This window comes from Sus scrofa, chromosome 15, assembly GCF_054392235.1.
Source record: "Sus scrofa isolate SSC_HxYL_T2T_F1_AM1 chromosome 15, Sscrofa_HxYL_maternal_Yorkshire_Landrace_v2.0, whole genome shotgun sequence".
NCBI lineage: Eukaryota > Metazoa > Chordata > Mammalia > Artiodactyla > Suidae > Sus > Sus scrofa.
In genome coordinates, this window is record NC_139397.1 from 119,865,850 (window position 1) to 119,888,788 (window position 22,939).

Here is a 22,939-nt window from a genome sequence, read left to right on the forward strand (position 1 = left end):
AGGCCCCTCTCTTCTGATTTGTCCCAGGCCAGCCAACTGGCCTTTCTTCCCTTCTTTAAAATCCCTCTTCTCCCTCCCACTGTGGGGCCTGCAAAGCCTGCCCTTCTCCTGCCCCAGATCTTTAGCTCTCAGCTCAAATGCTGCTTCCTCAAGAAAGTCCTCCCCGAGCCTCTCCTAAGTCAGGTATCGGAACCTTTTTCTTCATAGCTGCACTTATGCATTTGTGTGATCATTTGATTAGTGTCTGGCTCCTCTAGTGGATCAAGCTACCGGAAGGCAGGCTTTCCTGTATCTCCCAGATCCAACCACCCACCTAGTAGTTGCTCAGCTAATGGATTTGCTCAAATCCAAATTTATAATTCAACATAAGGCCAGCTTGAGGAGTCGTCCTTACTGTAATTTAAAGAACTAGTTCTTTCTGTCCTGTGCTCCATCTCAGACAAAGCCAGTAGTCTTAGAGAATCATCCTGAGGGCTGAGCTTCAGAAACACTGTGAATAAGGGCGTTTTCCACTCAAGTTTCGCCCTCCAGAATCTCCTCTCTCCCTCTTCCCCTTCCAGGATTCTATGCTTGCTGCCCTTAGAGCATATTTCCAACAGGACTCTTCTGCTTGCTGGGGGCTACTGTGTTCCTTAGAGAAGAACCCTTAGCTCTGTATTTCTGTTTCTGTGATCATAGTTTCAGGTCCTTTATGTATACAAGGTACCCAGAGCTGCAGTGGAGTGGGGGTGGAGGCGGGGGCGGGGGGTGAATGACAGAATGCTGACATTTCCCCCTCATCTTGGTAATGAGACAGGGAAGAGTGTCAGGGGTGGGGGGTGGTATTTTTCTACTTGCCAAACTTTACTAATCCCAGCAAAGTTCTATTTGAAACTCTTCTAGCCACCTCCGCTACTTTTCTTTTGTCCCCCATGCTTTTGCAGACACCCTTTTTCTTTCCTGCTTTTCCAGGTTGTGCAGGGCTCCTGAAGCGGAAGACCTGGCCTCCCAAATGCTGAAAGGCTTTCCCAGAGACCGCGTGTCCGCCCAGGAAGCGCTGGTTCACGATTATTTCAGTGTGCTGCCAGCTCAGCTGCACCAGCTTCCTGACGGTGAGCGAATTATTGTGCACGTGCGTGTGTGCACGTACGTGTGTGCGCGTGTGTGTGCGTGTGCATGCACGTGCACATACACATATAAGTTTCAGTGTCTGTTTTCTCGGAGCACTGGAGTCGTAAACTTTGCACCCAGTTGCAAGCTGAGAGCTGGGAGAAGCAGGATGGGGACCACATCTTGCCTGCCTTTTGTTTGAGATTTTCTAAAACTCTAAAGTCGAGGGTTGAGATGACACAGACCTGCTTGTAATGATCCAAACCTTTCCCATATACACACCTAGACTTAGAAATCAGAGGAGATGAAAGTTTCCTCTGAGTTTGTTTCCGCCAGCATCTGCCAGGAGAAGCAAAACCAAAGTTCCTAACAACCCCCTTTTCTTTTTCCACAGCGAGTAAGATGATAGGTGACATGGATATGTCAGGAGAGGAGAGCTGGCCTGTCTTGATTGGTAATCTGATGCTGCCCAAGGAAGCACGGGGTGGGGTATGGGGCGAGTGGAGCGTCCGGCCAGGCTGGACGCCCACGGGAAACACAAGTTACCCTGAGAATCAGCTTTGCTGCCTGGGCCTGAAGTCATCCTCCAAATCTGAAAACTGCTGAGGGATCATGTGGCTGGAGTGTTCCTCCTGTTTCTCAGAATGTGGCTGGGAGAGGCTGTTCAGAGGATGTGGGCAATGCAGTCATGGCCCCGCCTGTTTGTGGGGGACCCTCCTTAGGTGGCATTTCTTTGAAAACATCCACCATTCAACTGAGAACAATTTTTTGAAGTCCTAAGCCAGAGAGGAAAAAAAGCCATTAAGGAAAGTCCAGGGGGCTCAGATTGCGAAGAGGGTCCTGAGATGGGTGGAGTGGAGTGAGAAAGGGGATGCGGTGGGAGCTTCTGTCCAAGAGACAGTGGCACATGACGGGGACCAAGTCTCCAGGCTTTGCAGATGCAGCTCTGCAGTGTTCGGGACGTGGTCCTGCATCAGTCCTAAGCTCTTAGTTTGGGACTTCTTGTGGGTTGTTTTTTTTGTTTTTTGTTTTTTTTTTTAATGAAAGTGAGTCACTTAGGATCTCCAAAAATAACCATAATCATACAACTGGGGTTAATGTCTTACTTAACCCTGTGAAAAGAGTCGGTCAGCTGTATTTATTAAGTTGCCATTAAGTGTCAAGAACATATTAAGTGTGATAAAATTGGAGGGAAAAAAAAGGCTTGTCCTTGACCTCAAAGATCCCATGAAGTGGGAGGAAAAGAGGGCGAGGAAGAGGAAACAGGACACCCTCGTACACATATTAGCACAAATCATATCTAAACAGCTAAAAGTCTGTGTGTAATCAGCTGCAGATGTTCAGAGAATATGTGTGTGCTAAAGGCAATTCTTTGGAGGAACCAGAATAACTCAAGTAAGATGGATTAGACTGGAGGTGACTCTGGAGTGGAATTTGGAAGCAAGGGAGGGACATGTGGGTAGAATGGCTTGGCATGTGGGTAGAGTAAAAGACATTCCAGGCGACCTACAGTTCTTAGTCCCTTTCTGGTACTCACTCCCAGCTTCATCCCCACCCCTCCCCAACTCCCATCCGCTATCACCTTCCCAGTCTGAGCTCCTACATCCCCCCCTTCATAGCTTTCTTCTCTCAGGCTTGGGACTTCTAAGTACCACTCCACCCAAGTATACACACTGGGGGAGGACAGATACACACACACACACACACACACACACACACACACACTCACACCCTCTCTGCATTTAAAGAAAGTTCTCCCAGGGGCTCCTCTTCTATTATTCTACGTAGAGAACCACTGGGAATCTTCAGAGTTTTCTGGGCACGGCTTTTCCTTGAAGGAGAGTAATTAGGAGAAAACAATCCCGGTGCAAACTGATGTGTAGTTAGAAACTTGGGTTTTGCCTCTTGCTGGTCACCTAAAGCAAAGCCACCATCAGAGGGACTCTGTGTGTGTGTGTGTGTGTGTGTGTGTGTGTGAGAGAGAGAGAGAGAGAGAGAGAGAGAGCACTTGCACATGTGGGTCTATGAGAGGGACCAAACCGATCTGTATTCCTTCTCTGTTCACCCAGCCACAGAGCCCAAATCTACTTTGACACTTTTAGAAAAATGAAAAGATGGAATCTTGCAGGAGCCTGCCTGTGCTGGGGGGGAGACGAGGAGTGCTCACAGCAGGAGGGAAGTTGACTTTTCTTTATACATATAGGGGTTTTTCCATGCAGAGTTTAAATTATGCCTGATAAAAGGAGTTTCGTGGATGTTTCAGTTCTTTCAAATTCTCCTGGCTTCCTCCCAATTAAATGAGGTTTGTCAAAGCCACAGGGCTCTGCTGCTGCTGCCTCGGCCGACAAGCACTTCCTGCAGCGACATCTCGAATCCCCGAGGGAGAAGATGAAAGGGCCAGCGCCAAGAGACAGGGGAAGGGGGGCAGATCGAGTGTGTGTGTATGTGTGTGTGTGTGTGTGTGTGTGTGTGTGTGTGTGTGTGTGTGTGTGTGAGGGGCGGGGGCAGAAATGGCAGAAGTGGGTTGAGAGACAGATCGACAGATAGGACATGGACAAGAAGACAGGGAAAACAAAGCTACCAGGAAAATTGAAAGGAAAAACAGAGGAAGACAGAGCAGCCACCAGGGCCAGTTTGTGCGCCTTGAGAACAGTGGCCCTCATCAAGACCATGGATTTTAAGGATGCACTCCCTTAGCCTGGCAGTGCCAGCTGTTTTTCCATCATCTGTGGCCATGAGCCTTTATTGAGAGCCTCCTTTGCAGACTGGGAGCGCCAGCCGTTATCACACTTCCCAACCCGCAGGGACACAGACTCGGGGTGGCTGCCCAGAAACAAGAATTGTGCAAAAATAAGACATGCTCTTGTGAGTGGTTTGTAAAGAGAGTTTCCCTGGCATAATGATGCAAGAAATTTTCCTCTCTGGCGGCAGCCTGGAATCACTTAGGGAGTTATATTTGTATCATTTTTATTATTCTGGTTTTATTCTGGTTTCAGGATAACAAAGTTGTCACTTTAAAATATATTCTGTTTCCCCTTTGATCTGGGAGATGCCAGCTCTTATTGTCTGCCCTCTGACGAAGACAATTTAAGCATGAAACTTGAGGCTAGGAACCGTGTGAAGAGGGGAAGGACAGCCTAAATGCCAGTGGAAGCGTGGCGCAGAGTCCCCCAAAATGCAGGGGTCACTCTCATCCATCCGTGTCCGTTTTCACGAAGTCGAGAGGTCCCTAGGTTGTGGTCGGAAGCTGATGGCCAGAGGAACCCAGGGGATCACTTGCCATGAAAATCCAGGAATTTTAGGCTTAGTTCCCTCCGAGTGCATTCTTAAGTGGAGAAGCATGCATGCTAGAATGGCAAGCATGTGGGAATTTCTGCCAAGCGCTGACATTTTCCCTTATTGACTCTTGAACACCTGAAGAAACATTTGTTGAAGGAGAAATTATGGGTAGTCTCTCTGAAAACACCCCCAGCAGCAAGCTAATTGCTTTTGCAGATGGCCGGAGAGACGCTCTACCCACTCAGTCATCAGCTTACGGCCACACTTGTGGTCCTCATGGCTGAGCCAGCAGAGCCGGACGTCAGCTGGGGCAGCTAGGACCTAAAATTAGGCCCTTGGCAGCTCTCTAATCTTAGCTGCAGGTTCAGCTTCTTCGTTTAATTCCCTTTGCCCTCAGCATGAACTTGGGCTCAGGGAAAGGAACGCTGCTTAATGACTCAGGAGTGGGGGGAGCAGAAGATCATTAAGCTGCCCCTTCTAGAGGCTGGCCCCACCCCATTCTTGCAGGGAGCCTTCCACATGTTACCCTTGGAAAGTGAAAACTGATTTTGGAACCTAGCCATTTTGAACCACAGACACTGATCCACAAAAGTAGTTTTTTTATCTTGGGCAGTAAATGCCACGTGATTTAAGAGTCTGGTCCTTAAGCCCTGGTCCTTGATGGAAACGACATCAAAGGCTGTCTCTCTCTGTGCGTTGGTCCCATTTTGCTTTGCAAATCCCAGGCTTGAGTCTCTCCCATTCCTTCCTGGACTAAATCCCCCTTCTCCTTTAAGTTAAGTTTCAGCATCTTAAAAAAAAAAAAATTCCTGAAACTTAAAAGCTTGCAATTGTTTCACAAGTAATTTTGCAAAAGCAATTTACCAGAGTCCTTCCTGTCATCATAGACTTCGGTCCCTGTAGGGATGGAAGAAGACATGGCATTTATCACTACCCTTTATCACACAACCCTAGTATCTGTACTCTGGTAGTCTCAGCAGATTTTATTCACAGGGCCCCATTAAAATCTGAGCAGTTTTTTTGCTCCCATAAAAGAACTTCAGGCCTTCTTTTCGATATTATCTCTTTAATACACTTGAAGATCTCTTGATATCACTTTCCAAAGCTTTCTTCTCTAAGTTCCTTTGACCTCCCCCCCAACCACCCACACACCCAATATCGATTCTTTTTCTTTTACCTTTTAATTATTTTGTTTCCTTATTCTACTCTGAACCTATTCCAGTTCTTTGGCTTATCGCTGAGACTACGGGCCCATCCTAGACTCAGGTTTCTAATGTAGTGGGAGAATTGAGTTCAGTTCATTCATGGAAGATTTATTGAGGGTCTCTCAGATATGAGATTGAGGGGTACAAAAATGAATTAGGCATGGACTCTGTCCTCAAAGAGCTTACAGTCCTTAAGGCAGTGAGTCAAGTATATAAACAGCTGCAGACCTAGTGTGAAGTGCTCTGGGAGGTCAAAGGAGGTGAGATTCAACTCCAGCTGTGGGGGTCCAGTTTGGCTTTGTGAGTGAGTCTTGAAAGATGATGGGGTCTGGATGGTTAAGGAGGCAAGATCTCCAGTGAGAGGAAGGCCGTCCTCTTCTTAATGCCATTATCATCTGAAGGTGTCTTTTTAATAATAATAGGACAATCCTCACTCAGGTTTCTTTCTTTCTTTTTTTTTTTTTTTTGTTTTTTCCTATGGCTATTCCCGTGGCATATGGAAATTCCCAAGCTAGGAGTCGAATCGGAGCTGCAGCTTCTGGCTTAACACCACAGCCATAGCAACGCAGAGCCGTGTCTGCGACCTACACCACAGCTCACGGCAAGGCTGAATCCTTAACCCACTGAGCAAGACCAGGGATCGAACCTGAATCCTCATGGATACTGGTTGGGGTCTTAACCCACTGAGCCATGATGGGAACCCCCTGACTCATATTTCATCCTAGGCTTTACTCTTTATCATCATATGTCTTCTGGCAATGATTTAAACATTCTTAACCTGTTCTAGCAAAGCTCAGTTTAGCTCTTTGTATGCTGATTTCAAATCTACTCTGTTTATTGTTTTTATTGTCTAGTCTATTCAAAGTTTAGTCAGAATATTTTGTCATTCTACAGGCCAGGGTTCAGAGGTCGGGTTTGGCAGGGAAGAGGGAAGGGAGATTTTGACCCTATTCGGCTTCTAAGAGTTTATAACCTAACTCAGACCACTGTCTCTCCCTTTCAAATCCTCCATTAATCCGTACGTAACAAGCAAGGTAGGAAGTGTCCTCCGTAACACACTTGGTCGCCTTCCATGCTCGATGTTGTCCTCAGCCCACTCTCCTACGTTAGAATACAAGGCGATGAGCTGAGACACGGCTTATGGTGTTGCATAGAGTTGCGTGAGTAGGAAAAGTCTGGGTGAACCAAGTCCCTCAGCCCTACCAAGCCCTCGTGTTGGTTAAATTTGTTAGCATGATGGGCTGAAAGACTCTCCAAATAAAGTTAAATGCTTCAGGAAAGAGTTGGAGACCCTTTGACAAGAAAAGGTTCGCAGGACTCGCTCTTGCATATCTTCATTATGGAGATGAGTTCTTCACACGCACAGGAGGATAATAGTGGCTTCCATTTATTGGGCATCTCTGTGCTTTGCATAAATTCCCATTTAATCTATATACTAACTGATGAGGCTGTTATTATCCTCACATTATGTATTAGAAAATTGTGATAAGAGAGACTAAGGAATTTGCTTCACGTCCTACAAGTAAGTGGAAGAGCCAAGATCTGACAGCAAGTCAGACTCCCAAGCCACTCTCTTCCAACTCCTCATGGCTGTTTGCTAAAGATCACATGGGAATTTAGTAGCAAAACCAGGATTAGAACCAAGATCTTGACTCCTAGTCCAGTGGCCTTCCCATTGTCTCGTCTTCTATGTTTATTTTAAAGCCTTCTCAGGAAAGATTCCATATGTCCCTAGGTAGCATGTTTAATATCTCACAATTAAGAGGGCTTAATTTTATGTATCATAAAGACTTAAGCCCTTGATCTCTTCCTTAACCCTCAATGTCATTTTGCTTTAGTTCTTTTGGGGTTTTTTTTTGGGGGGGGGGCTGGGACAGGCACCCTTGGGTTTTAAAATTTCTTAATCAATGGCAGGGATTTTTTTTTTTTTTTTTTGTCTTATTCGAGTTTGTAAGAAAAATATCAGGATCCCAATGGAAAATTGGGCAAAGGCATAAAATAGCAATTTACGCAAAGGAAACAAAAAGAGAACACCAACACATGGATTAAATAGACAGCCAAATTAGTGATTAAATAAATACAAATAACTGTTAAAGTAGTTATTTTTTCCCCCTCAATTTAATGACTCCCAGTGCTAGGGGAGGTTGTGGTAGAATGATTCTCTATAAATGGTGTTATAAGGTGGGGCAGCGTTTACAAAGGATTCTGCCATACCTATCAGGAGCTATAAAAATGGTTTAGCCCTATACTTTGGTTCCTGGAAATTATGCAAAGAAACAACTGAACAGAAACAACAACAACAAACTCTAGATGCATAAAAATGTTCATTGGAGTGTTATCTATAATTTTTTTTAAATTCTAAAATAAAGATAAAAGAAACAATCTAAATATTCAAAATAAGAGAACTGGTTGGATAAATGTTGTTATATTGAGTCAGCACACAGTACTATGCAACTATTTTAAGTGATAATTCACAGGAGTGTATGGGAATGTTTATGCTATGACGCAATCTAAAAGAAAGTAGGATAGGAGTTCTCTTGTGGCTCAGTGGGTTAAGGGTCTGACGTTGTCACGGCCTCGGTTCAGTGACAGGTTTGATCCCCGATCTGGGAACTTCTGCATGCTGCTTGTGTGGCCATAAAGAAAAAGAAAAAAGAAATTGGAATGCAAAATTGCATATTATATATTATAATGCACCTATGGAAATGTAGTATGCATATCAACAAAACTGAAAGGTAGGCTACAAAAATAAAAATGCTCTTCTAGTTGAGAAGAATTGTGGATAATTTTTCCTTTTTTCAAAGTATTCTCTCTTTTTTTTTGGTCTTTTTGTCTTTCCTAGGGCTGCACTCGCGGCATATGGAGGTTCCCAGGCTAGGGGTCTAATCGGAGCTGTAGCCACCGGCCTATGCCACAGCCACAGCAACTTGGGATCCGAGCCATGTCTGCAACCTACACCACAGCTCATGGCAACGGCAATGCCAGATCCTTAACCCACTGAGCAAGGCCAGGGAGGGAACCCGCAACCTCATGGTTCCTAGTCAGATTCGTTAACCACTGAGCCACGATGGGAACTCCAAAGTATTCTTTAATGTTGGTGTTATATTGCTTTTACTGTTTAAAGGGATGAGGTGAGACAAATGGTACAGGGAGTCCAAACTCTGGATCAAGCTTTAAAGAACTTGAGTTTTCTTCTTTTTCCCCAGCATCACATGCATTGTTGGCCTCCATAAGCCTCAGTTTCTCCACCTGTGCAATGGGTTAACACTAGTTTCCTATACCCCAGATTGACAGAATGTTTATTTTATAAAGCTTTTAACTCACTGAATTCAAGGGTTCCTATAAATGCGATCCTGGGAGAATGAGAGGAGGGAGGGAGAGGAAAAGATAAATAGGCACTAATTAATTTTAAAAGGAAAGATCATCTGCCTTAATCGGAAATGCATATGTGCTGTGCCCCTAGTCAGAGTTTTAAGCACACTCCGTGTTAGTTAGCAACTTCAATTTAAAGTACTGTGTGATCCTCTGGGCTTTGAAGATATGAAGCCTATATACATACACATAAGCTAAAATTACCGCGCAGTCACAGAGGCTGTGTGCACTCTGAATAATTAAATGCACTAAGCAGCTCCAGCTGATGGATTGATGATGTGTAAGAGTAGCACAAAAACCACGTGACAAGGGAACTACAAGACATTTCGAAATGATGGTTTAATTTCCAAGCTTTCTTTTCAACTCGTGCTTTCTCTTTCAGCCATTACAGGCAAGTAGGAGAGATTTGATTATCTTGTTTCCTGTGAAAGGTTCTTTAGCTCCGCAATCCCATTAAGTCACTTTCTGCACTCCAGTGCACCGAGCCTTCACCAGGTTATCAGCCTTGGAAGAGTAAATGGAGACACCAGGATCAGATTTCTAAAGAAGGAAAGTTAAAGCAAAGTTTGAAAGCGGTGACAGCCAACAGCCAGGAGCTTAGGAACTCAATTAGACTGAAAGACAACTATCTCATTATCTCATTCCGAAATGATCTAAATACATAAGAATCTAAAAGTTTTAAATAAACTTGTCCTCCTGTCTAGATGACTGAATTTCCCTTCTCAAAAAAAATTTTTTTAAACACCCACTTTTGTATTTATTTATTCTAAGCGCAAAGCAGCTGCAGTAATTATGCTGTCAGATTCAGTAAGCTAATGAGGAGTCAGCGAATGGAAGGTTTTGCATTTGTGAGATTGCTGCCGGAGAGCCACTCTGCTGCTTTTTTTCCTTCTTTTTTTCCCCTCTTGTTTTCTTTTTCTTTTTCTATGAGTTGGGAAGGAGAGTTAGGCAGTCCACAGCCAAATTGGAATCCCTTTGATTAACGGGTCGCTTTCCCAACATGGTTCTGCCACATAATGTTTTTTTTTTCTCTCTCTCTGTCTGCACCGCCCTTACCCCCCCGCCCTGCCCCTGTCTCTCTGTCTCTCCCCTCCCTCCTCCTATCTCTGTCTCTTTCTCTCCCTCCCTCTCTCTGTCTCCCGCTCTGTTTCATTCTCTCTCTCTTTCTCCCCCACCTCCTCCATCCCTCCTTGCTATTGGGGAGCTGCTGCTTTGGAAGGAAATCTCCATGCCACTGTCCCCAAGGCAAGAGGACACTTCTCCCTGAGGGAAGTGCCCAAGGTGGTTTGGACCTTGAGTCCCTTGGGGAGTTATCTGTAAAGTTTAATCTGCACTGTTTATTTGAACTGTTTGACTGTTCGTGCTATGACATGAGCTAAAAGAAAGTAGAATACAAAATTGCACATTATAATATACCTGGGAAAATGCATTATGCATACCCACAAACTTGACATCTCCCCTTTCCAGTCTAGCAAATGTGTAATTGCACACCGAAGGAGTCAGGCGCACAGCTTATCCAAGGCAACCAAGACAGAGCCAGCCTTGCAGGTTTATTTCTTCCCTTTGGGTGTGAGCATCTTCCAGCAAACAATATTATTAAGACATTTGATGCTTTCAGGGCACCAAAGCTGGAACTTCTCTTTTTTGTTAAATTGTGTGATATTTATTTATTTATGTCTTTTTGTCTTTTCTGGGGCTGCACCTCAGGCATATGGAAGTTCTCAGGCTAGGGGTCCAATCGGAGCTGTAGCTGCCAGCCTATGCCAGAGCCACAGCAACACCAGATCCAAGCTGCATCTGTGACCTACACCACAGCTCACGGCAACGCCGGATCCTTAACCCACTGAGCAAGGCCAGGGATCGAACCAGCAACCTCCTGGTTCCTAGTTGGATTCAGTAACCACTGAACCACTATGGGAACCCCAAATTGGATGATATTTAGAGCAACCTTGGTAGTTCCTGTTGTGGCTTAGCAGGTTGAGAACCCAACATAGTGTCCATGAGGATGTGGGTTCGATCCCTGACCCCACTCAGTGAATTAAAGGATCCAGCATTGCTGCAAGCTGCAGTGGGAGTCCCAGATGGGGCTTGGATCCCACATTGCTGTGGCTCAGATTTGACCCCTAGCCCGGGAACTTCCATATGTCATGGGTGGGGCCCTAAAAGAGAAGGGAGGGAAGGAAGGAAGGGAAAAAGAATAGAGCAACCTAGGTTTGGGCAGCTTGTGAGCCTTAGGAAAGCAGTGCCCAAGTGGAAGGATGTCCTGAGCAGGTTCTGTGGATGTGCTTTGGTGACAGTGTAGCCATTGCCTCTTGATGTTTTTCTCAGATGGTATCTCTGCTGATGCTTGTAACAGTGGCTATTAGTTATTACAAATACATCGTATATCAGAAATAACCCAAGATGTTTGTCATACCTTTTCTTTTTTAAACTTAGAGCAATTTGCCTAGAAGTTTTATTATCCCCATTTTTGTCTTTTTGCCATTTCTTGGGCTGCTCCCGCGGCATATGGAGGTTCCCAGGCTAGGGGTCGAATCGGAGCCGTAGCTGCCAGCCTACGCCAGAGCCACAGCAACGCGGGATCCGAGCCATGTCTGCGACCTACACCACAGCTCATGGCAACGCCAGATCCTTAACCCACTGAGCAAGGGCAGGGACCAAACCCACAACCTCATGGTTCCTAGTCGGATTCATTAACCTCTGCGCCATGACGGGAACTCCATTATCCCCATTTTGTAGATGAGCCCCTTACAAGGTGAAGTTTTGGAGGACTCAGCCCATAGCTTTAGCCTAGTAAGCACCCAGGAACAACACACATTTAACTAACACAGGCATGTATATAAACGCAAACTCTCAGCATTCTGAGCTAACCAAGTACATGAATCAGAGGGCTCAGGTAATACACCTCTATTTCCAATATTTTTTTTAATTTACAGAAATTGCTCCTTAGAGTCTGTTTAAATCGATTGCCAAATGTATCTAATGTAACAGAGTTTGAAACTTGCCAAAATGTATCTAGCCCATCATGATGCCCATTGCTTATCATCACTGGAACTCCTGTCCAGACTCTTTGGCTTGGTATTAATGTCCTTCCCCATCTGGTTCCAACCCAGTTTTCCAACTTTATCTTCTAGTCTGTCTTGCCCTGGTTGTGCAAGGCCAGGAAATGCTCTCAAACTCTTTCCTTCCTCCAGCCTTCGCTCAAGCTGATCCCTCAGCCAGGAATATCCTCCTTGAGGGTCATCCTTCAAGGCTCTCAAGGCACTTGTCCCTGCTTTTCCTGTGCTCCTTGGGTGACTTAGAACAGGGGCTGTCATTATTCTTTGTCTGTACCTTACTTCTGGCCCTTCTTAGTGTGTGTGGGGGGGGGTCCCAGTTCTGTTCCTGTTTTTACCATCTTCAACCCTAAGCATAATGCCTACCCAAGTGTTCATTTGGTAAATACGCCTTGAGTTGACTAGGAGGCACTGACAGCTCCTCAGTGGAGTGAGTTATCCATGAGTCAGTATAAATTATTGGCTAAGTCTGGCTGACGTTTTGATGTCTCGTTGGGTGACAGATACTACAACAGGCATAAAAAATACACCATGAAAGATCGCAGGAAATAATATGTTGGTGCTTTCCCCTTTTCTTCCCTACAGAGGAGTCTTTGTTTACAGTTTCAGGGGTGAGGCTAAAGCCAGAAATGTGTGACCTTTTGGCTTCCTACCGGAAAGGTCATCACCCGGCCGAGTTTAGCAAATGCTGGTGAAAAGAAAGGGCGAGATCACCAAGATCTTCCAGGTAAGCGGTTCCAACAGTGAGGCTCCTTATGGAAGCGGTGAAAATCCATCACCGTCCAGCGAAAACCTGATTCATGGGTTCAGAGCACCTCTGTTTGGTGCCTGGCTCTTCATTCCCGCTCTAGGGACAGAGACCCGGGCTCTCAGGCTGAGAGGAGGCTGCCGGGGAGCCTCTCTCCTGCTCCCACAGGGGTGATGCGGCTCCTCAGACGGCATTTACACGTCATCGTTGGGCTTCAGCTGACACATCGGAGTACAGGACCTCACTGGCCTCCTGCCAAGTTCCCTTAATTACCTAGTTCTCACGCTCAGCTGATAGGACAAAATCAGAGGTCAGGGTGACCAGCTGTCCCCATTTGCTCCAGACCAAGGGGTGTCCTGGGATGTGGGCTGTTCAGTGCTAAAACTAACACAGTCCTGAGTAAACCGGGATGGCTGGTCACCAGAATGGTGCCAACTGCCACCGGCCTGCCCCCGGGTGCTGAGTCTGGCTCCGCCCAGGAGGTGGGTGCGGGGGCTGATAGGAATCCAGTCATCACTGCTCCAGGCTTGTTAGGCTACACCCTTTGCCTCCCACAGGGAGTCCTCTCCAGAGGGAGATCTGGAAACCACAAGGCCGTGATAGGGAGGAGTCAACCACAAATGTCACAGACTCAGCTGCTCTCAGGAGTCTCCTCCATCAGCCCAGGCAGCCTTGCCTTCCAAGATAATCTTGAGGACCAAGGGCTGCTATGGAAGATTTTCTCCAAGGCTACCATAGCCTGAGGACTTCTGCGGGTAGGCACAGGAAGCCGGGTGGGACAATTCCAAAAGCCACCTTAGTACAGACATCTCTAGATGTTACAAGAGCATACCTCATCCTAGGCCTTCCATTGTGGGTGGAGGGGACAGTGATCTAGATGGAGGTGTCAGGATGACACCCATGCACAGAGTCAGCCACAGCCCTGCAGGTGACTGTATCCACGCTATATCCCAGACCACAGGCATTAGCCTATAATTTGGCCATGCCTGTGGCAACCACAGCTTCCCCTGCTTCCAAACAGAACTTCTGGGGCCTAGAAGGTAACAACTGGCCTTCTCCCTGCACCACCAACCCCTGCCCCAACGTCATTCACATGGCAGGATTCAGCTGTCTGCCGATTTCTTTGTTAAAGGCATGTACACATCAAGAATATCTGCCTTGGAGTTCCCGCTGCAGCTCCAGGGTGTAGGCTCAATCCCTGGCCAGGCACAGTATGTTAAAAGGATCTGGCACTGCTGCAGCTGTAGTCACAATTGCGGCTCGGATCTGATCCCTGACCAGGGAACTCCATATGCCATAGGAGGCCAAAAAAAGAAAAAAGGAAAGTCTACCTTTTGGAGTTCCCTGGTGGCCTAGTGGTTAAGGTTATGGCATTGTCACTGCTATAGCTCAGGTCACTGCTGTGGTGTGGGTTTGATCCCTGACCTGGGAGCTTTTTTTTTTTTGTCTTTCATCTTTTTAGGGCCACACCTGAGGCATATGGAGACTTCTGAATTCCACAGACGTAGCCAAAAAAAAAAAAAAAAAAAAGAATATCTACTTTTTGAATCTTCTAAGATCATTGTATTTAGAAACTTGGAAAAATCAGGGAAGTTTAAAATTATAGCTTTTCCTCAAGAGCATTTTATGAAATACCAAAGTTTATGTTTTGACAATATACAATTAGAATTACAATAGGCAAGAAAATAATAATATGGTATCTCTCAAGTAAAATATTTTCTAGAGCAGAGATTTTACTGTGCGATTATGCCATTTTAAACCCAATAGCTATGAGAATAGAGTGTACTGTAGCTATATTCTGTAACAGGAAGGATTTGCCCTTCATTAACTTATCAAAAATGATGATGCAAATGGTGGTCTCAGATGGTGGTCGCCCCATAAGAAATAACAATTATTTCCATGTTGTTGTTATTCTTATTTTCCTAAGCAGCCAGAAGGTAGGGAGAGGACCCTGTCTCTCTGAACTACAGTCACTTTCCACAAAGAATCATTACCTGTAGATGTAGATTGGTCACAATAGAAAATCAATTAAAAGCAGCGTGACGAACTTGGTGCCTGTGCCAGCAAATGAAGAAAGGAGGAAGCAGATTTAGCGAGGGCTGGCGTAATCGCTGCCGTCCCCAGGCCCTTGGTGCTAATGTAAGGCGATAAAGGCCGTAGGAGGAGAACCACAATAGGGAAAAGCTGGAGCAATTAAACTGTTTAATAACTGGCTTGGGCTCAGCAGAGCCTGGGAGTGCCGGAGTTAGGGACTAAAAGCAGTAATCACATGGACACTTGGGGCCTGTAAATCTTTTCCACTAAATTGAATTTATGTTAAAATATTCACTTTTCAGGAGATTCAAAATGTAAATTGGGATATTAGGACTTAGAACTAGCAGGCATGCCTGAAAATTAAGACTCTTAAAAGATCCTCAAAATGTCAGTTGCAGGTATGGAAAAAAATGTATACTAATGTCTACATGGAACTAAAATTTACTGAGTATATCCCATATGCCAGGCACTTTACACATATTATTCCAAAGCTTGGAGTGTTTTGAACAGTTGGGGTGTGGTGAGGTACGATAGCTTGTACATTTGGAGATAAATTTTTTTTTTCTGTCTTTTTTAGGGCCGCACCTGCAGCATATGGAGGTTCCCAGGCTAGGGGTTGAATCTGAGCTACAGCTGCCAGTCTATGCCACAGCCACAGCCACACCAGATCTGAGCTGAGTCTGTGACCTACACCACAGCTCACGGCAACACCGGATCCTTGATGCACTGAGCAAGGCCAGGGATTGAACCCGAGTCTTCGTGGATACTAGTTGGGTTTGTTTGTGCTGAGCCACAATGAGAACTCTCAGATTTGGATTATTTTGATTTTTAGTTCTTATTACCAGGGGTGAGATGAGACCTGTGTTAAAATTTATTATCAGCTTTTCTATCAGTATGTATACAGTTCGATCAAGAGCTTTGCAATATTTCACAAGTTTCCTTCTCAATCTGTAAGACGTGATTCATTATTTTGATTTTTTTTTTCATTCTTCATTTACTTCCAGGGCTCCTTTACTGCTGATTCTGTTTTAATTTGCTTCCGCTTACTAAGAAGCTTCAACTCTAACTCCACACTGGACCAAGGGTTTTATACCATCACCTGTGCAATGAAATATTGTAAATATGATGCTGAAGGCAACAGTACATAATACTTGAAGAAAAAAGCAATGACAGGTTATTGAAGTTGTCATTTGCCTAGAATGTAAGAGTGATTGGCTCAGAAATTAGACCTAGACTGAAATCATCTTGGAAGAGGACTTCTGAATAATTTCAGGCACTTCTTTATTTGATAGAGAGACCCCTGGGCCAGAAGGAGAACGGGACAGATGGAAAACCAACAAGTGAAACTTTGCAGACAGAGCTGGTGCTTGAAGAGGCTGTCAATCCTATGTTCACTTACAGTTTCCTCCAACAAAAGGACTTCTGTGGCAAGGAGAGAAGTCTAAAGTTTAGAAAAGTCTCTGGGGAAGGTGATTTCTTGGATAAAGTTGTCAACAAAAGGACTTGCTTAAGACTCTTTGTTATGATGTCCTAGGGGGCACTTCTTCCTTCACTAACTGGATTATCAAGACATATTACCTACCACCCCACCCCAGCCAGATTTTAGGAGTTCGGATTAAGCTGCTGTTAGGATTAAATTTCAAACTGTCTCCTTCTACTGAGTCTTAATTGTCTGGGATGTTAGCAAAGTGATGAGGAATCTCAGCTCTGATTTGATGGCAGAGATACTGAATAGATAGATAAGAGCAAAGAGCTCCAAAGTTGTAATTTAAGTCCTGTTGCACCATCAGACACACATGCGTGTGTGCACACACATAAGCCTCAAATAAAATGAGAGATCTGTCTCAGCTAACACGTGTTTCATTTTCAACAATGGGTCCTTCTAAAAGAAGCAGGGAAACTCAAATTACTTCATCTAGGGATCATCTGCTCAGGAAATGTAGTAGCCTAGAAACCAGAGACCTCTATATATCCTTTAGAAGAACAAGGAGGAACTAATTAAGAGAGGAGTTTAAGATAGTACCTATGCACTCAGAGTTTGAGATGGAAGAAGGAAAAATGCATACAAATAGTCCAAAGAAATCTATCTTCACTGAGTATTTGATTTTAGGCATTTGATAAAGCTTATCCAGACATACCTGAAAGATGAAACTGTGTGGGCTGGACGATGAAGCAGTTAAGTGCACTCAAAGAACAGTGGTTATACAACCTAGAGAAAGGCTGGCAGTGGAGTGGTACAAGGTTCAGTCCTGAGTCCTATTCTGGTCAAATGGGGGGGGGGGGGTTGGGGGGGGTGTTCTGGTTTGTTTGATTTTTGTTTATTGCTTGGGGGGTTTTTTTGGTCATGCTGTGGCATGTGGATCCCTGGGCAGGGATCGAACCAAAGCCATAGCAGTGATAACACCAAATCCTTAACGACTAGGCCATTGGGGAACTCCTGGTCAAATGTTTTTACTAATCGCTTGAATAAAATCAGAGAAGGCACACAATTTATTTATACAACTCATTGACGTAAGTACTATTATTATTCATTTATTGCTTTCCTTTTGTAAAAGAGGAAACTGAGGTTAAGAGAAATTAACTAACTCCGCCATGGTAGTACACCAGAATCAGGGCACAAACTGCAGGTCTGGCTGTCTCCAGTGTCTATAATCATACCTATCAACTCTGTAAGATACACAACTCTTAAAGAGGCAGCTGATATTTAGCATTGGATCATAATTCAAAAGACTGAGGTCTTTTTTTTTTCTTTTTGCCTTTTCTAGGGCCGCTTCCAGGGCTAGGGGTCCAATTGGAGCTACAGCTGCTGGCCTGCGCCAGAGCCACAGCAACGCGGGATCCGAGCCTTGTCTGCGACCTACACCACAGCTCATGGCAACGCCGGATCCTTAACCCACTGAGCAAGGCCGGGGCTCGAACCCGCCACCTCATGGTTTCTAGTCGGATTCGTCAACCACTAAGCCACGATGGGAACTCCCACAAAATATGGAAGCTAACGTGTACCCCTACACACCGATTACAAAGATCAGCTGCCAGACCACTGAGAGCACCAGGTGCTCCCAAGAATGTGGAGCAACAGAAACTCTCACTCATTGCTGGTGGGGATGCAAAATGGTGTAGCCACTTTGAAACGACAGTTTGAAGCTTTCTTACAAAACTAAACATGCTCTTACCATAGAACCCCTTGGTATTTATCCAAAGGAGCTGAAAAGCTATGTTCACACAAAAACCTGCACACAGATGTTTATAGCAGCATCATTCGTAATTGCCAATTCTTCGAAACATCTGAAGTTGTCCTTCAGTAGGTGAGTGGATAAATAGACTACGGTACATCCAGACAATAGAATATTATTCAACAATAAAAAGAAATGGAGCTATCTAGCCACAAAAAGACATGGAGGGAAATTCCCATTGTGGCTCAGTGGCTTAAGAACTGACTCATCTCCTCCGTGAGGATGTGGGTTCAATCCCTGGTCTCACTCAGTGGGGTGCCACAAGCTGTGGCGTAGGTGGCAGATGCCGCTCAGATCCTGCATTGCCGTGACTGTGACATAGGCCTCCAGCTACATCTCCGATTCACCTGTAGCCTGGGAACGTCCACATGCCACAGATGCAGTAGCAAAAAAACAGAAGCCATGGAGGATCCTTAAATGAGTACGACTAAGGGATAGAAGCCAATCTGAAAAGGCTACGTATGACATGATTACAACGATTTGACATTCTGGAAAAGGTAAAACTATAGAGACAGTGAAAAGATCAGGGGTTGCTAGGGGTCAGGAGAGGAGGAGTGATGGACAGACAGAACATGGAGGATTTTGGGGATGGGAAAATTATGTATGATATTATAATGGATATATGTCATTGTAAATTTGCCCAAACCCGGAGGATATAAAACACCAAGAACGAAGCCTAATGTAAAACAGACTTCAGATGATAACGATGAGTCCACATAGGTTCATGCAGTGTAACAAATGCAGCGCTCTGGGATGTTGATAATGGGAGGCTGTGCATGGATGAGGGAGGGGGTTTATGGGAAATCTCTGTAGCCTCTCCTGAATACTGCTGCGAACCTAAAATTGCTCTTAAAAAGAAAGTCTATTAAAAACAAACCCCAAATCCCCCCAGAAAAAACGAGCAAACTAATGTGCATCGAGTCAACACACATTTATTCCCATCAAATTTCATCTGGTTTAATTTCTTACACACTTTAGGCTTGAAATGTCAACAGATTAAGTAAGGCTGTGACTTGGAGGAAACTGGTATTTTAAGCAAAATATGAATTAATGGTGTGTCTGGCTGCCCACAAAAGATAATGCTAATTGTTGTGGATGGTAGAAATGAAGGAATAAGATGGGTGTCCCAGAGAAGGGAATTAGATCACATGTAAATTATTGTTAAGTTTAACTCTACCCCAACATTTATTTTATTTTATTTTATTTTATTTTATTTTATTTTATTTTGGCGGGAGTGGTTACGTTTTATTGAGGTATAGTTAATTTACAAGGTTGTGATTATTTCTGTTGTACAACAGAGTGACCCAGTCATCCACACACATCCATTCTCTCTTAGAATCTTTTCCCATATAGATTATCACAGTACCACGACGTTTTAAAAGAAACATCAGGAGTTCCTGTTGTGGTGCAGCGGAAATGAATCTGAGTAATATCCATGAGGAGGTGGGTTCCATCCCTGGCCTCAGTCAGTGGGTCAGGGATCTGGCCTTGCCATGAGCTGTGGGGAAGTGGCAGTCTTGGCTGGGATCCCATGTTGCTGTGGCTCTGGCGTAGGCTGGCAGTAGCAACTCCAATTTGACCCTTAGCCTAGGAACTTCCATATGCCACGGGTACGGCCCTAAAAAGACAAAAAGCAAATAAATAAATAAGCATCATCTTGAAGTAAATATTTGCTTGCATCTGTTCGTTTACAGATCTAATCCTGTTTACCCTCTTCACAAGATAAGAGGTAGATGTAAGTATTCCACACCTCACAGAGAAGAACACGGTCAAATTTCAGCAGCTAGGATTTGATGCTTGGACTTCCGTCCCCAAAGCCTGTGCTCTCCCCACCCCGACCCCAAGCAACACTCTCCAGGGAGGGCTGCCAGGAGAATAGGGGGCACGGGGACCAGGGCACAAGGGAGAATAATCCAAAATGAGAGAGAGGGGACAGGGAGAGTCCCTTTAAGGGATTGAGGTTTCTTACAGATCAAAGGGGCTGGCCCTCTGCTACAGGGCGACAAATACATACATTGAAAGCTCAGAGATGCTCCTTTTGATACAGCAGGAAGAGTTAAACAGTTTCACCTGTCCACCGTGAAATGCACCCCCCCGTAGTAGTGGACTTCCTTTGTGCCCTGGAAGACATAAGAAAGCTTCAGGGGGCATTCTCATATTGGAAATTAGAATACCTGACCCTACTGTCCCATCCAATTTCAAGACTGTCTTCTAAGAGCTTTTGAACAGCTGTGGGCAGAGTATACTTAAAATTACAGTGAGATCCTATTGCTTCAGGAACAGGCAGGCTTGATTTGGGGTGATTCTTTTTTTCAGGATTTAAAAAAAATTTTTTTAAATGACAAATTATTCTCTTTAATTATAATGGAAGATAAATCATATTTGTGCTTCTTTCTTTTTCTCCTTTAATGAGTAGATTTGACTATTCAAAAGCTTAATGAAAATTATACATAGGAGTTCCCGTTGTGACTCAGCGGGTTAAGGACCCAACATGGTGTCTGTGAGGATGCAGATTTGAACCCTGGCCTCGCTCAGTGGGTTAAAGATCCAGTGTTGCCACAAGCTGCAGGTAGGTTGCAGATGCAGCCCAGATCCTGTGTTGCTGTGGCTGTGGCATAGGCAGACAGCTGTAGCTCCAGTTTGACCCCTAACCTGGGAACTTCCATATGTCACAGGCATGGCCCTAAAAAAAAAAGTTTTATATACATATATATAATTAATATAAATAAACATATAAATATATATATAAAACATTATTCCAACTTCTTTCTTTTATTGATTCTGCTAAAGGGGCATCCTTGGTATTTGTGCATATTTTTTTCTCCCATGTTTTTGCTGATTCTTTTATATGGACATACACCTGACTTTTAAAAACATGATTTATTTTTTCAGCTAGATGTTTTAGTTATTTTATTTTATTTTTGCTTTTTAGGAGGGCCACACTCATGGCATATGGAAGTTCCCAGGCTGGGGGTCAAATCGGAGCTACAGCTGCCGGCCTACACCACAGCCACAGCAACAATGGGATCCGAGCCATGTCTTCAACCTACACCCCAACTCATGGCAATGCCGGATCCCAGACCCACTGGGCAAGGCCAGGGATTGAACCCACGTCCTCATGGATTCTAGTTGGATTCGTTTCTGCTGCACCACAAAGGGGACTCCCTGTTTTAGTTATTTTAGTAATGCTTTGTTTTCAGTCACTAGTGACTCTGATTCAACCCCTAGCCTGGGAACTTCTACCATGTGTCGCACGTGTGGCCCTAAAAATGTGAAAAAAAAAGAAGAGTGTTCCAAGATCGAGTGGTCTATAGAGAAAACATCAGGAGAGTGTTAACCAAGGCAGGCCATGGATCTTGATGCTGCTGATCATAGGTGACCTTTCGGGGTACAATTTCCGTGGGATGGTGGTTACAGAAAAGCACAATGGATTAAAGAGAGACTGAGCGGTAAGAAAGCAAAAGCAGGAAAGGGCTTTCAGAAAAGGTTGAAGAAGATGGGGTGCTAGCTAGAGTGTGGAAGCACTGAGAGGATTCTTGGTCTTTGTTTTGTTTTCTTTTTTAGCACAGGAGAGATCTATACATTTTATGGGCTGAAGGAAAATGAAAGAAGTTGGGAGAATCAGTGGATAAACACACCAGGCATGTCCCCTCCTTGGGCTTCTGCTGGACGTTTTCCTCTTCCTGGAACACTTTCTCCTCAGTATCCACTCAGTCAACTCCCTTTGCAACTTTAAGCCTTTGCTCCAATGCTGCCTGTGAGTGAAGCCTCCGGCCACCCTATTCAACACCTAAGCTTCCGGCACACATATCTCTCTTACCTGATCTGATTTTTCTAAAGCATGTTATCTCTGGATTTCAAGCTCTGGTTTTTTTTCGTTTTTTTTTTTTTTTTTTAAGGATGCATGTGTGACATATGGAAATTCTCAGGTCGAATCAGAGCTACAGCTGCTGGCCTACAGCACAGCCACAGCAATACCAGATCTGAGCCACATCTGTGACCTACACCACAGTTCACAGCAACCCTGGATCTTTGACCCACTGAGCAAGACCAGAGATCCAACCCACATCCTCATGGACACTAGTTGGCTTGTTTCCACTGAGCCGCAAGGGGAACTCGCATGCTCTATAATTTATGGTTTACTTACTATGTTTATTGTTTCTGTCCGCTCTGCTGAAATGTAAGCTCCATGAGGACAGGAAACCTTGTTTTATTCACTGATATATTTCAAGCACCTTGAATATGAATATTCAGAATATGTCCTTGATAAATATCTTTTGTGTGAACGAATTCCTTTACCATTTGTTTAATTGTAACCCATCACTCCTTTTCTCCTGTGACCTGATTTGGATTTTTCTTTTTATATTTGACATGTTGATGTTTTCTATATATTGTTTACAATTGACCCTTGAGCTACTCAGAGGTTAGGGCCACCAACCCTCTGCACAAAAATTTGAGTCTAACTTATAAGAGGGCCTCTGTATTGATGGTTCCTTCATATCAGTGTGTTCAACCAACCGCAGATCTTGTGGCCCTGTAGGTATTTACTAGTGATAAAAATCCACGTGTAAATGGATCCATGTTCAAACTCATGTTGTTCAAGCATCAACTGTATTTTCTCCTCCCCTACTAGAAAATAAGCTCCATGGAAGCAAGAATTGTAATGTGTTCTGTTCACTGATGTATCACAAAGATCTAGAGTTGTGCATGACATGTAACTGGTGTTTAATAAATATTTGTGGAATATTTAAATGAATGAATCAGTGAAGAATCAGAGATCGAAGGAAATGATGTTAAGAGCTTATGTTTGCCTGGAAGAGGATAAGAGACACATATCCTCTGTGATAGGAAAAAAGAAAAGTACATGGCACAATGGAATACGACTCAGCCCTAAAAAAGAACAAAATAATGCTATTTGCAGCA

General features: G+C 44.4%; 1 protein-coding gene across 15 annotated transcripts in view; it reads left to right on the plus strand.

Annotated features, from left to right (window-relative positions):
* CDK15 (cyclin dependent kinase 15) overlaps positions 1–16,630 on the plus strand; it is a 105,298-nt gene extending 88,668 nt beyond the window's left edge. For 8 of the 15 annotated variants that reach the window (XR_002339420.2, XR_014828898.1, XR_014828897.1 and 5 more), the window contains 3 exons: positions 952–1,091; positions 12,587–12,728; positions 15,788–16,630. Coding sequence is in view for 9 of the 15 variants with exons in the window: in XM_084998373.1 (XP_084854499.1) it covers positions 952–1,091; positions 12,587–12,696 (250 nt within the window). In the remaining 6 variants the exon portion in view is untranslated. The remainder of the gene's footprint in view (positions 1–951; positions 1,092–12,586; positions 12,729–15,787) is intronic. The other 7 variants (XR_014828894.1, XM_021076189.2, XM_084998372.1 and 4 more) reach the window with 2 other exon arrangements.
* Positions 16,631–22,939: the final 6,309 nt, after the last annotated feature.